The sequence below is a fragment of the Callithrix jacchus genome, chromosome 10 (assembly GCF_049354715.1).
Source record: "Callithrix jacchus isolate 240 chromosome 10, calJac240_pri, whole genome shotgun sequence".
In the NCBI taxonomy this organism is placed as follows: domain Eukaryota; kingdom Metazoa; phylum Chordata; class Mammalia; order Primates; family Cebidae; genus Callithrix; species Callithrix jacchus.
In genome coordinates this window covers 45,352,779-45,364,622 of record NC_133511.1, presented here as the reverse complement: position 1 = coordinate 45,364,622, position 11,844 = coordinate 45,352,779, and the positions used below count along the sequence as shown (strand labels likewise).

Here is an 11,844-nt window from a genome sequence, read left to right as displayed (position 1 = left end):
AGTGCAATGGTGCAATCTCGGTCCACTGCAACCTCTGCCTCCTGTGTTCAAGCAATTCTCCGGCCTCAGCCTCCTGAGTAGCTGGGATTACAGACATGCACCACCATGCCCAGCTAATTTCGTATTGTTAGTAGAGATGGGGTTTCACCATGTGTAAATACATTTTCTAAGTTGTAAAATTAGATAAAAAGGTTTTTAATATTAAAAACTCTTAAAAACACTAGCTGAAGTATCTAAAATGTTGTTTAAGAGCTCAGTTAGAAAAAATGTAGAACATAAATGTGGCATCCAGACCTGGGTTCCATTTCCAGCTCTACTCCCGACTCAGGTTAGATAAAAACCAATGTCCAAACTTCCATTGGGAACATAGAACTTTTCATTTAATAAGGAAATAAGGTTTTAAATAAATAGTAACACATTATTTTGCTTTAAAACTTCTATTTTTAACCTTAGGAACCTCAGTGTCATTCATGGCTGCGGAAGCCTATGAATGGGTCTCTTTATGTAGAAGGTTCAATTTCTGGTCTCAAATTTTCTATCAAAAGCGGCCCTCTCAAATCACAGCCTAGGTTCACAAAAACTCTATTTCCAGAAATATTGCTTTTAGTATAGCTTAACTCTTCCTCTCACTTCCCACAGATATATTCTTCAAGATAACAAAACATTATTTCCAAAGCTTTTATTTTACATATAGTTTGATTTGAAGCTTTCTCAGGCTGTGCACTGAATGCATGTCAGTGTGCATATTCAATCTGTCAAAAGAAACATAGCAGTTGAGTATCCAGGAGAACACAAGTGAGTGCCATATACTTTAAAAGAATGCTTATAGAGCTCTCCTCTTGGGCCAAGAGAAAAAAAAAAAGTGCCTGCCGAAGTGAGGAATGCCCAATGTTCTTCCAGACACACGCCTGGGGTATTTACTGTGGATAACACTCCTCCACACTATTTGTGGTCCAAAATGGAATCTGTCTCATCTTTCATTATACTCTTCTAAAAAATGCAGAGAAAATATTATGAATTAACTGATCTGAAATCAATGAGAGAGAAACAAGGGGGAGAGGGGCAAGTTAATGCACAAGCACAATATACAAAGGTAATTTTTTTCAAAAGAAATGATGCAATGTATTATTAGCAGCATAAATTCCAACAAAAAGTTGGGCACACAGATTTGGTTATTTAGATTAAAAATATTTATTACAGGCAGATTTGCTTTTCCCAAGAAAAAGTTGTACTGGAAACAATGAGAAAATGCAAACTGGGTTAAACCTATTCCCAAGTCCATTATCAAGTAAGGTGTCACTAAAGAAAAATATAGGAGTTTAAAATTAGGGAAGCCTACACACAATTTAGACAGGGGAAAAGAAAAAAACTCATCCAAAAAGGTCAGAATGATCCTTTACGTTTTACAATCTTTAATTAAGCACATATAACTGTACTACTTAATATATTTCTCCATAAACTTTTTGTGAAATTCAGATCGCAATGTGTCATTTACAAATCTTTTGTCTTTCTTCTGGTCATCTACACCTTTTGCACAGTTCTTGAAGACAACATCATCATCCCACCTGAGGAAGAGAAGGAAAACAGAACGTCTTAAAATGTTTGCATCAGGAGACAAGAATATGTGCACTGCAAGGCTTAGTCATTACAACATGTGTATCATTTGCAACAATTACACTAAAAATAATAAAGTAATCCTTAATATATAATCTTGCTTTATTATAGTAAGAATGGCAATTCCTACTTAGAACATGTAAAACATTCTTATTTCTCCAGTAAAAGAAACTTTTGAGTTAAAAAAATAGAAATAAATATATTTTAATTGCATAAATATTATCGTTTTAGTTCAAATATAAAGAGGCAGCATCTAGGACTACTCTAATATTGGTACAGGCATCTGTAGATGATAGTAGCCAATCAATTTAATATAGTTTATGTGGTTTTGAGGACTGTAGCTATTCCTCTTTTATCAGTTAATGTTTAGTAATCATCTACCGTAGTATTCACATCATAGGCCAACAAGAGAAGGAACCACTGGGGTATAACAGTTAAGGCTCAGATACAGCCCACATGTACATTAACCACGGAGAAGTAACAGCTGAAGATCTCAGGGCAGAACTCTGGTTGGATTCTGTAACATATAAGCATGAAAACAAAAACAAAAACAAAACACCTGTAAGTTACAAAATACATGTGTTACAGAAAATAAAAAGCACGGCCAGGCACGGTAGGTCATGCTCACGCCTGTAATCCCAGCACTTTGGGAGCCGAGCGGGGTGAATCATGAGGTCAGGAGATTGAGACTATCCTGGCTAACAGTGAAACCCCCTCTCTACTAAAAATACAAAAAATTAGCCGGGTGTGGTGGCACATGCCTGTAGTCCCAGCTACTTGGGAGGCTGAGGCAGGAGAACTGCTTGAACCTAGGAGGCGGAGGTTGCAGTGAGCTGACACCATGACACTACTCCAGCCTGGGTGACAGAGCGAGACTCCGTCTCAAAAAAGAAAAGGAAAAGCATTTCAGAGTATCATCTAGCATATAAAACACAAGCCCATATACATAAAACAGATACCCTCACAGATATATATAAAACACAAGCCCATATAACGTGTATTTGTGCATGCATGTGGTTACATGCCAGGAGAAACTGCACGTGGGAAATAAGCAATGAATGTGGGCACCTTCGGAAAATAGTGCAGTAAAGTCATCACTGATTCAGTACACAGAAGCATAAGAAGCTGAGCAGATCAGTATGACTGGGATATAAGACAGGTTTCTCTCCAATTTGCATTCAAAAAAGGCAGAACAAACTATACAGCTTAATTTTTATATATAACCAGTACAGTTTTTTCTGTATCCAGTCTCTCCTCAACTCAAACAGGATTTGTGTCCCTCCTTCCCAACACCAAAACGCTCTTTCCTGACAATTAGTATTTGTCCTCGATGATCACTCCTCTCCTCCTGAAACACTCCACTTCACTTCTTTTAGTTCTCCTCCCTTCCCAAATGGCTGCTCCTTGTCAGCCTAGACCTTTTCATTCAAAATTCATTCAATCAACATTTATTAAGCACCTGTATAATGTTTAGAGGTTGGGTAGATGATTAGAACAGGTCTTGGTAACTAATAATCTACCTAACCTCTAAATATTATACCAGGTTCAGTTTTGACTTCTCTCTAGCTATACCCTTCCCTAAGTGATTGCATCCTGTCTCATGGCTTTAAAAAGTTTATCTGAGCTGACAACTTCCACATCTACCGTCTCCAGCTTGGAGTAACTGGAACTGTATCAGTGGCATGGCATCATGCCAGAGAGGAGAGCAGGTAGTGACACTGCATCACTCCAGAGGGGAGAGCAGGAATGAACGGTACTGGATCACGCCAGAAGGGAGAACAGTCAGTAGTACTGCATCATGACAGAGGGGAGAGTGGTCAGTGGTAATGCCTCACGCCAGAGGGAGAGAGCAGGTAGTGGTACCGCCTTATTCCTGCGGGAGGAGCAAGTAGTGGCACTACATTACTTGAGAGGGAAGAGCAAGTAGTGGTACTGCATCACTCCAGATGGCAGATAATAGCAGTAGAGGTGGTGAAAAATAACAAATATGCCTTAAAAGTTAAGCAATGTTTCCTTGACAAATGCATATAAAATAACCACCAGGCTGGGCACAGTGACTCATGCCTTTAATTCTAGCACTCTGTTCTATTCATTATTCCAAATAGAACAGAGAAGAGTATCAGTGGATGGTGGACTTTTAGAAGCTTTATATAATGCACCTAGTCATCCAACTTATAATCTGCATGCCTGTGTATATAGATACACACATATCCACACTCTGATATATAGATACACACACACACTGTTCCTGTATATTACCTTCTTATCCAACTTTTAAACTGCATGACTGTGTGTACAGATACATACTCTCTGACACTCTCACTCATTCTCTCTCTCTTTCCCCATTACTCCATTACTGTATAGTACCTTCTTTTAACTTTGAAGTTGGCCTGAGGCTGGGATGGGCCAGTGAGATTAAGGAGAGGGTTTCCGCTCAGAATGTTTTCCATACGAATCCTCTCTTCTTCAGCTTTTTGTTCTTGTTCCTACCAATGATAAAGGAAGATTAAAACTCTGGGTTCAATTTTTTTATATTAGCTCACTGAAAAAAAAATCATTAGGATTTTACAGCAAGAAAAGCATCAAGGCAGGTTTTGTTTTTGTTTTTAAGACGTATTAGAAAAGTCTCCCTCACCAAAATAAAATAATTTGGCATTTTTATTATAAATATTTCATGCTTGACATCATACAGTAGTCTCTTCCAACTGTAAAATGCTAGAAATCCATATTTAAATCTATTTTCTTTCTTGAAGTACATGTAAAATTAATTGCTTTAAATTTTAAGCATTTATCAATTAGCAATGCTAACAATTTAAGAAAATATTACATATCAAAAAGATACATTTAGCAAAATTATTATCTCAATTTTAAAGGGTCATACATAACTGTAATTAAATTTAATTTAATCTTATTTTGGATTACATTAATAATGTAAAAGTACATCTCTAGGTTTGGTGACAAGTTATTAATGAGAAAGTAAGTCCTAAAATAGGACAAACTACCATGTACAAAATTATATCCAGCTAATATGAATTTCTACTAATTTACCCGAGGTTGACATATTTTGTTCTTATTGACTTATTTGTTTTTTTGTGTGTGTGTGTTTTTTAAGAGTCTTTCTGTTGCTCAGACTGGAGTGTAGTGGCATGATTTCGGCTCACTGCAACCTCTGCCTCCAGGGTTCAAGCAATTCTGCCTCAGCCTTCTGAGTAGCTGGAATTATAGGCGCATGCAACCATGCCTGGCTAATTTTATATTTTTAGGAGAGATGGGGTTTCACCATGTTGGCCAGGCTGGTCTTAAACTCTGGACCTCATGATCCACTCGCCTCAGCCTCCCAAAGTGCTGCAATTATAGGCGTGAGCCAGGTGCCCAGCTTGAGGTTCTATTTTTATACCTCCCATCCTTTATCTGTTACAACATCATCTTTCTTCACTTTCATTTTAGCATCAACTTCTTCAAAGACAAATTAGGGATCCTGAGTTTCCTTCTCAGAATTTGGAATATAAAATGTCTAAAACCCATAGCTATCACTTCTAGATCTACCTGCTAACATGTTATCCTAAGCCAAATATAAATCCCGTTTTGCTGTGTTTTGGGGATGACAGAAATTGATGACTTAGTAGATCAAGGAAAAAGAGATGGTGTGGAAGTCATGGTCCGCACCAAGACTTTTTTCTTTATGAAGAAAAATAAAAATGAAAATGGGAGGTGAGAAGATCTAACTTTTAAGGAAATAAACAAGAAAATTCCTTTAGGTCATTGCTCAGAACTTAAAATCAGAGATTATCCATCATAGATTAAGAACAGACAGTTTCCTAAAAGCTATATATTTATTTGTAAGAAATTATACTGATGCTTAAAGGGAAAAGATATTTCTCTGAAATACTAGAAAAATAGGAGCTAAGTATATACAATATAGCCAAACTTATAATGTGTATGACATATAAAGGTCACAAACATTTTATGTTTGGAATATCATTTCCTTTGGAGTTACTGAATGATTGCCACACATAGCACTGGGAAAAGGCATAAATTCTATATTCGAACAGCAGGCATACTATGTTTCATAAATATAGGCTAGTCATCAGATGGCATGTATGTCAAATCCTAACTACCCTGTTGTAAATATTTTATTGGAACATTGCCACGCCTGCTCATTTATGTACTCTAGCTACTTTTATGCTGTAACAGTGGAGGTGAGTAGGTGCCACAGAGGCTCCATGACCAGCCAGCCTAAAATATTTACTATCTGGCCCTTTACGGGAAGTGTGCCGATCCTTGACAAAGCTAAATGGTTTGAAAATCTTAATTTGGGGCATGGAAAAACCAGCCAATAGAAAGGGAAACAGAGATAAAAGAAGTAAAATTAGCATTCAACCCCAAGAAATACCAACACATTTTAATATAAAAATTAGATGAAACTCACAAAACTGCAAGGCCTTCTACTAAAAATGTTTATCCTTCCTCAAGGTCAACCAAAAGCATTTAAATTGTTCATCTCTTTATGTATCCACAACTATTAGGCAAGCTAAAAGAATCTCGAACAATTGCCCTCTAGTGGTGTGCAAGTGGGATTGGGAATGTTTTTTTTATAATTCTTTGACATTTAAAAACTAGACGTAAAAACTGTAAGCTATTATAGAAATTATGCTCTCTTCCACAAAACTTTGATGAGAATTGTATTTTAAAATACTTTTCTTTTTCCAGTCTGAATTCTAAGTCTTCAAAGTCTATCCCAAATTCTATCTCTTTCTTGAATTCTGCCCTGGCCCTCCTGATTCACACGAACTCTACTTCCCTAGATCCCTGGTATTGACCATGCAGTATCTTTTCTCACTTCCTTTTTTAAAAAAAACAGAACAATTCTTGCCTCAAGTAAAATCTTACACACAAGTCTATAAAAAAGCTATGCTGCTCTGGCTGAAAACAGGAGCAGACATCCCTATCTGAATGTCTCACAATGTGTCAAATTCAACATGTTCAAACAGAACTCATCAACTATCTCTTCTTTCTGCCTAAATATGCCAATTCTTTTGCATTCCCTGTATTGATGTATGGCAGCAATGTCTACCTAGAAGCTGAGAGTCCTCTCTGCTGCCTCAATCAGTCAGTTACTTTATCTATCAACTCAATCTCCTTTATTTTTTAGTTATTTATTTTGTTGAAACAGTCTTGCTCTGTCACCAGGCTGGAGTGCAGTGGCGTGATCTCAGCTCACTGCAACCTCCGCCTCCTGGGTTCAGGCGATTCCCCTTGCCCCAGCCTCCTGAGTAGCTGAGATTATAGGCAGGCACCACCACGCCTGTCTAACTTTTTGTATTTTAGTAGAGACGGGGTTCTACCACGTTGGCCAGGATGGTCTTGATCTCCTGACCTCAGGAACCTTCCACCTTGGCCTCCCAAAGTGTTGAGATTACAGTTGTGAGCCACTGCACCTGGCCAACCTCCTTTTTTATTTTTCCCTTCCCACTTTGACCTCCCCAATAGCTCTATCAGCATCTAATTACTTAACTCAATTCAAACTCCTATCATACAAGCTGAGTCTCTTAATTGCATGGGGAGATTACTGGAACAGCCTCCTAACTCAGTTTTTTCCAATTCATCCTCATATTCTTGCCAGAGTAATCTTTATAAAATGCATATCCAATTTTATCAATCTCCTGCTGAAATCAACTGGCTCCTCATATCCTTTAGAAAAAATTGAGACTCCATCAGCATAATTTTGCCAACCTCTAATGCTCTGACTTCTTCTTGCCACTTCAGTTTTACCTCTTAACATCACTCTGGATAATTCATTCAAAGTTTTAACTATCTTTGAGTTTTATATTTTTTCCTCATACTGTATAAATGGAGAGACCGAGAAACTGTGGAGGCTCGGAGAAATTAGATAGCTTGACCTAGGTTTTATGAAATCTATTGACAGATTGCCTTACTAGTACCTAGGCAGGAGGCCAACAGAGAGATAATCTTTGCAGACCATGACTATATCTTGATCATCTTTGATTCTCTTGTCAATTAACAAACACCAAGTAAATGCTGAACAAATGAATACACAAGTAAATGACTAGCAAGCTGGTGAATATTACTCAATGTATTTGAACTATTTGGAAAGAATTTTTTACATAACCGGGATACCTAGGATGTCATACAAATAATCAGATTTATAGATCTACAAGTGCTAAATATTTAGACATGGCAAGGGAAATTTCCAATATAAGAAGATATTACTTATATTTTAAAAAACTTGCTACTTTAGTATATATGAGAAGCTAGAGAGATGTAAATATTTAACACTTTGGTTTTACCTTCCTGGCCTGCTCTTCAGCTCTTTCTTTTTTAATTTTTTCCAGTTCTGCAAGAAGAGCTGCAGTATCATCATCGTCACTTTCTTCTTCAAAATCTTCATCTTCCTCCTAAAAGAACAGTGAAAGTCCATAAGATTAGACAGAAAATATACATTACCAAAAGGTAGTACATATGTACCATTTATCACCCTAAGAGACTCAAAACAATTTTATGTAGCTCAAAACAACTTTAAGCTAGCAAGTAATCAAAAGTGCAAAAAAGTGTGCTAAATTATCAGAAAAAAATAATTTCAAATGAATAACCATTAAATTTCACTTGAAAGTAGGTTTCCTGTTTTAACTATTATGAGTAACTCTATCATTTCACTCTAGAATTAACTGCTGATGTGTATAAATAGTTAGATATTACTCACTGGATGCCACTCAGGTTTTTTCACTGTCCTATATGTAGAAAACTGCAAATTAATTATAGGCTCTAAGGTCCCACAGGATTTTAACATTAACTGATGTGCTAATCCTTAAAAACCTTCTGCTTAGATTACTTCCCTCCCTAAGCAGAGGGAACCATTAAGTGCCTTGCACTTAATGGAGGGGGCATCATATCTAATGTAAAAAGGCCGCCGGGTACAACTCTAGAGGGCACTGTTCACAGAGAGCCCAGTGTGAAGAGTGCCCTGTAGAGATATGAAATCCAGCAGCAGTGCAGTAGTTTAGTACAGGGCATTATTTTGGGGGAAAGCATATCCTTTAATAAGTTCCTTCCATTTTTGGTTCTCTAGAGATCAAACTTGATCTTAAGGTCCTTACCACAAAATAATACTTTTTGTTTTAATATCAACTATACAGTTTAGCACTGACGTTGGGGCTATATCTGAATAATAGTAAGTAAACATAAATATAGGTCACTTCTTAAAGCCAAAAGCACAACAAGTATTTTAGAAAAACATGGTAAATCAATTATTAGATAGAGATGAAAGGAGGAAACAAAACATACATCTGTTAGAGGGTCATCTGCATCAAGATTGGCAGCAGGAATCTGGTCTAACCGTGGCTTTTTTGACACTGAAGAGGAGGTTGTATGTTCTGGGGGAAACAAAAATCATTTAACTTAGTAAAACAAATACTGCATTTCTTACAATGTTTTAGGGACCTGTGGGTACAAAGAGCCCACATTAAAAGCATTTATGACAACAGAAATCATATCCACAGTGCCTGGCAAATATGCTTTTGGTAAATATTTGTTATTATCATCTCTAATGACTTAAATATTATAACTCACATCAAGTGTAAAAGCAAACAAATGGTTAACATTTTCCAGTTGCTACATGAAAGAAAAACTATCAAAAAGATAATTTTATGAGACAAATGTCTGGGATAGTGTTGGTACCTCGGGTTGGACGATCCCTATTTTTCTCTCTTGCAGCAGCTCTCTCTCTTTCTTCCAACTCTCTCCTGAAGTCACGGTTACGAACCTCTTCAGGGGCATCCTGAGTAGTTTGTCTAAAGTAAAAACGAGCCAGGGCAAAAATGTTACTTACACACACACACAACTGTAGTAATGGAAGACAATTCAAGAATGAGACTTTGTCCTTCAAGCATAAAAAAGGGAAATAGACAAGACCATAAGCTAATCTGAGGGTTACTAACAGCCACTCCTGTGATGTTCCCAATATTTCGAGAAATCCAAATTCAGTATTTTCCCATGATAAGGCTTTATACAGATTTTCTTTTTTTTTTGAGATGGAGTTTCGCTCTTGTTACCCAGGCTGGAGTGCAATGGCGCGATCTCGGCTCACCGCAACCTCCACCTCCTGGGTTCAGGCAATTCTCCTGCCTCAGCCTCCTGAGTAGCTGGGATTACAGGCACACACCACCATGCCCAGCTAATTTTTTGTATTTTTAGTATAGACGGGGTTTCACCATGTTGACCAGGATGGTCTCGATCTCTTGACCTCGTGATCCACCCGCCTCGGCCTCCCAAAGTGCTGGGATTACAGGCGTGAGCCACTGCGCCCAGCCGGCTTTACACAGATTAAAATATCTGTAATTAGTATTATATCAACTCAGAACAGTAACATTTTTAATATATTGACTGGTGCTGATTGTGCATAGTCTCTCTGAGGCATTATTATTTATATTATTTATTGCTCTATCTACATATGAAAATTCCTGGTTAGTAGGAATTTTGCATTTTAAAATCATAGAGCAAAATTTTAGTGTTAAACATCCTGTTGCACTCTATGTCTATGAAAATAAATAAGTAACATAACTCAAACATACTACTATATCATGACCATGTCATTTAACAGATTTGGTCTTGTTTTGCGAACGACAACAAAAAAGTCTTATTACCTGTATTTTATCTTTGTATGAGAAGGTAGGTCTCTGCTTGAATACTGCTTTGAAAGTTGGCTCAAATCACCTTCTCCTTTTCCTCTTCCACCCCTTGCAGGTTCAAAGGTTGGCCTGGCTGCAGTTGTCATCTTTTATGCTTTGAAGAAAAATAGTATCAAGTTATTTCCAACATTACGAACTCTCATTTTAGAGTATTAATCAATATCCATCCTGGTGATATAAGTTCTAAAACTCATTCCCCAAAACTTGCTTAATCTTCTTAAACAAAAGTTTTCAAGAAAAAAAATTATGAGGCTTAGGCAGTACAAGGAATATGGATTCCCAGACATGTCTTAGTACAAAAAATTCTGTCACGAAGATCTGAGTTTGCATCCCTATTCTTCTGACTCTGTGGGCTTCACGAAGTCACCTAGCTTAACTTTCTGTCATCAGCGGAATGGAGATATTCCTCCTAGGATTATTGTAAGAATTACGACACTTGACATGTCAAAACCCTTATAAAATACCGTACTGCCATGACTGAGTTTTAAAAATTCTCAGCTCAACCTTACTCCACCAAACTCTCTAAGGTTTGTATTTTATCTAAATTTCACACAATAGCAAATAGACTAACAGAAACAAAAGCCAAAAACAATTTTTAAAAAATCACTGACGAAGTTATTAAGTGCCCTAGGCAAAAGTGTTAAACTTCAATGACAGTTACATAGAAAAAAAATTCTTAAACAACCTTTTGTTGATCCAATTTTCTTCTACAACAGGCATCATATTATAACTCAGATCTCTTGTGGGTTATAATTTAAGGACTGTTCAAAAAAACAAGAACCTCGCCCCAGAGGATTCTAATACCAAAAACCAGGGACACATTCTTTATTTTCTGCTTGGCGCAATCACAAGAATACTGTCTAACAGATTTAGTTACTAAGACGCTGTAAGTGTCGGAAAAGTGTGTGGGAGGGTGGGTGAATTGGGAGGATTTGTTTTTTCGTTTTTTTTTTTTTTGGCAGGGGTCTATTTCTCTTGATTTCCGAAAAGGGTAGAGGCATGTCTTCAAAGAAGAAACAGGATTATCTGGCTCTGGGGGCACCGCGCCTTCCCACACGCCAACAGAATTATCACTCTGGCCTCCGGAGAGCTAGTCTTTGGCTATAACCAGAAACTCGCTACCTCTTCACCCGTGCCTAGCACTACAGGGATGCGAGGAGTAGTGAAGGGTGGACCTGAGGCTCGCTTTAAGCGGTAGGCGAGCTGCCTTTACGCTGCGATCTTAACCGCAGGCCTAGAGCTCCGGACGCGCCTGACAGGCACTCGGTTCCGCCCCTAGCGAGCTGCTTCAGGGCCTCCGCCGCCCGCGCTCAGCACTCTGCCACCAACTCCAATCCCAACTGCCCTTTCCCGTCCTACCGGGATAAAGAAGATAATCTGTTATCCTCCTGTCACTCACATTGGCCGAGGTCCGATGCAGCAGGCTCCGAATATCATACAGACGCCATTACTACGCTTGGCTCCCAGGAACCTCTGCGTTCAGGGCTAGGCCTATGACCCGGAAGCAAAACCCAAGCGCTTCTGA

General features: G+C 38.0%; 1 protein-coding gene across 2 annotated transcripts; it reads right to left on the bottom strand.

Annotated features, from left to right (window-relative positions):
• Positions 1 to 358: 358 nt before the first annotated feature.
• Positions 359 to 11,786, bottom strand: CWC15 (CWC15 spliceosome associated protein). Of its 2 annotated transcripts, none has more exons than XM_009007220.4 (7): positions 11,679 to 11,786; positions 10,275 to 10,413; positions 9,310 to 9,422; positions 8,917 to 9,005; positions 7,923 to 8,030; positions 3,982 to 4,100; positions 359 to 1,565 (listed from the first exon to the last, which is right to left on the bottom strand). In XM_009007220.4, the coding sequence occupies exons 2-7, from the start codon at positions 10,403 to 10,405 to the stop codon at positions 1,436 to 1,438; spliced, it is 690 nt and encodes a 229-aa protein (XP_009005468.1). In that variant the 5' UTR covers positions 10,406 to 10,413; positions 11,679 to 11,786; the 3' UTR covers positions 359 to 1,435. The 2 variants fall into 2 exon arrangements, with proteins under 2 accessions (XP_009005468.1, XP_002754711.1); XM_002754665.7 differs by having other exon boundaries at positions 11,719 to 11,786.
• Positions 11,787 to 11,844: the final 58 nt, after the last annotated feature.

Bases quoted from the DNA above. Each gene is read 5' to 3' on its own strand.
- CWC15 (XM_009007220.4), bottom strand. From the start codon at position 10,405: ATGACAACTGCAGCCAGGCCAACCTTTGAACCTGCAAGGGGTGGAAGA. The intron at 9,006-9,309 runs GTACCAACACTA...TGTTTCCCCCAG, and splicing joins TAGGGATCGTCCAACCCGAG to AACATACAACCTCCTCTTCA. The intron at 4,101-7,922 runs GTAAAACCAAAG...TATCATTGGTAG, and splicing joins CTGAAGAGCAGGCCAGGAAG to GAACAAGAACAAAAAGCTGA.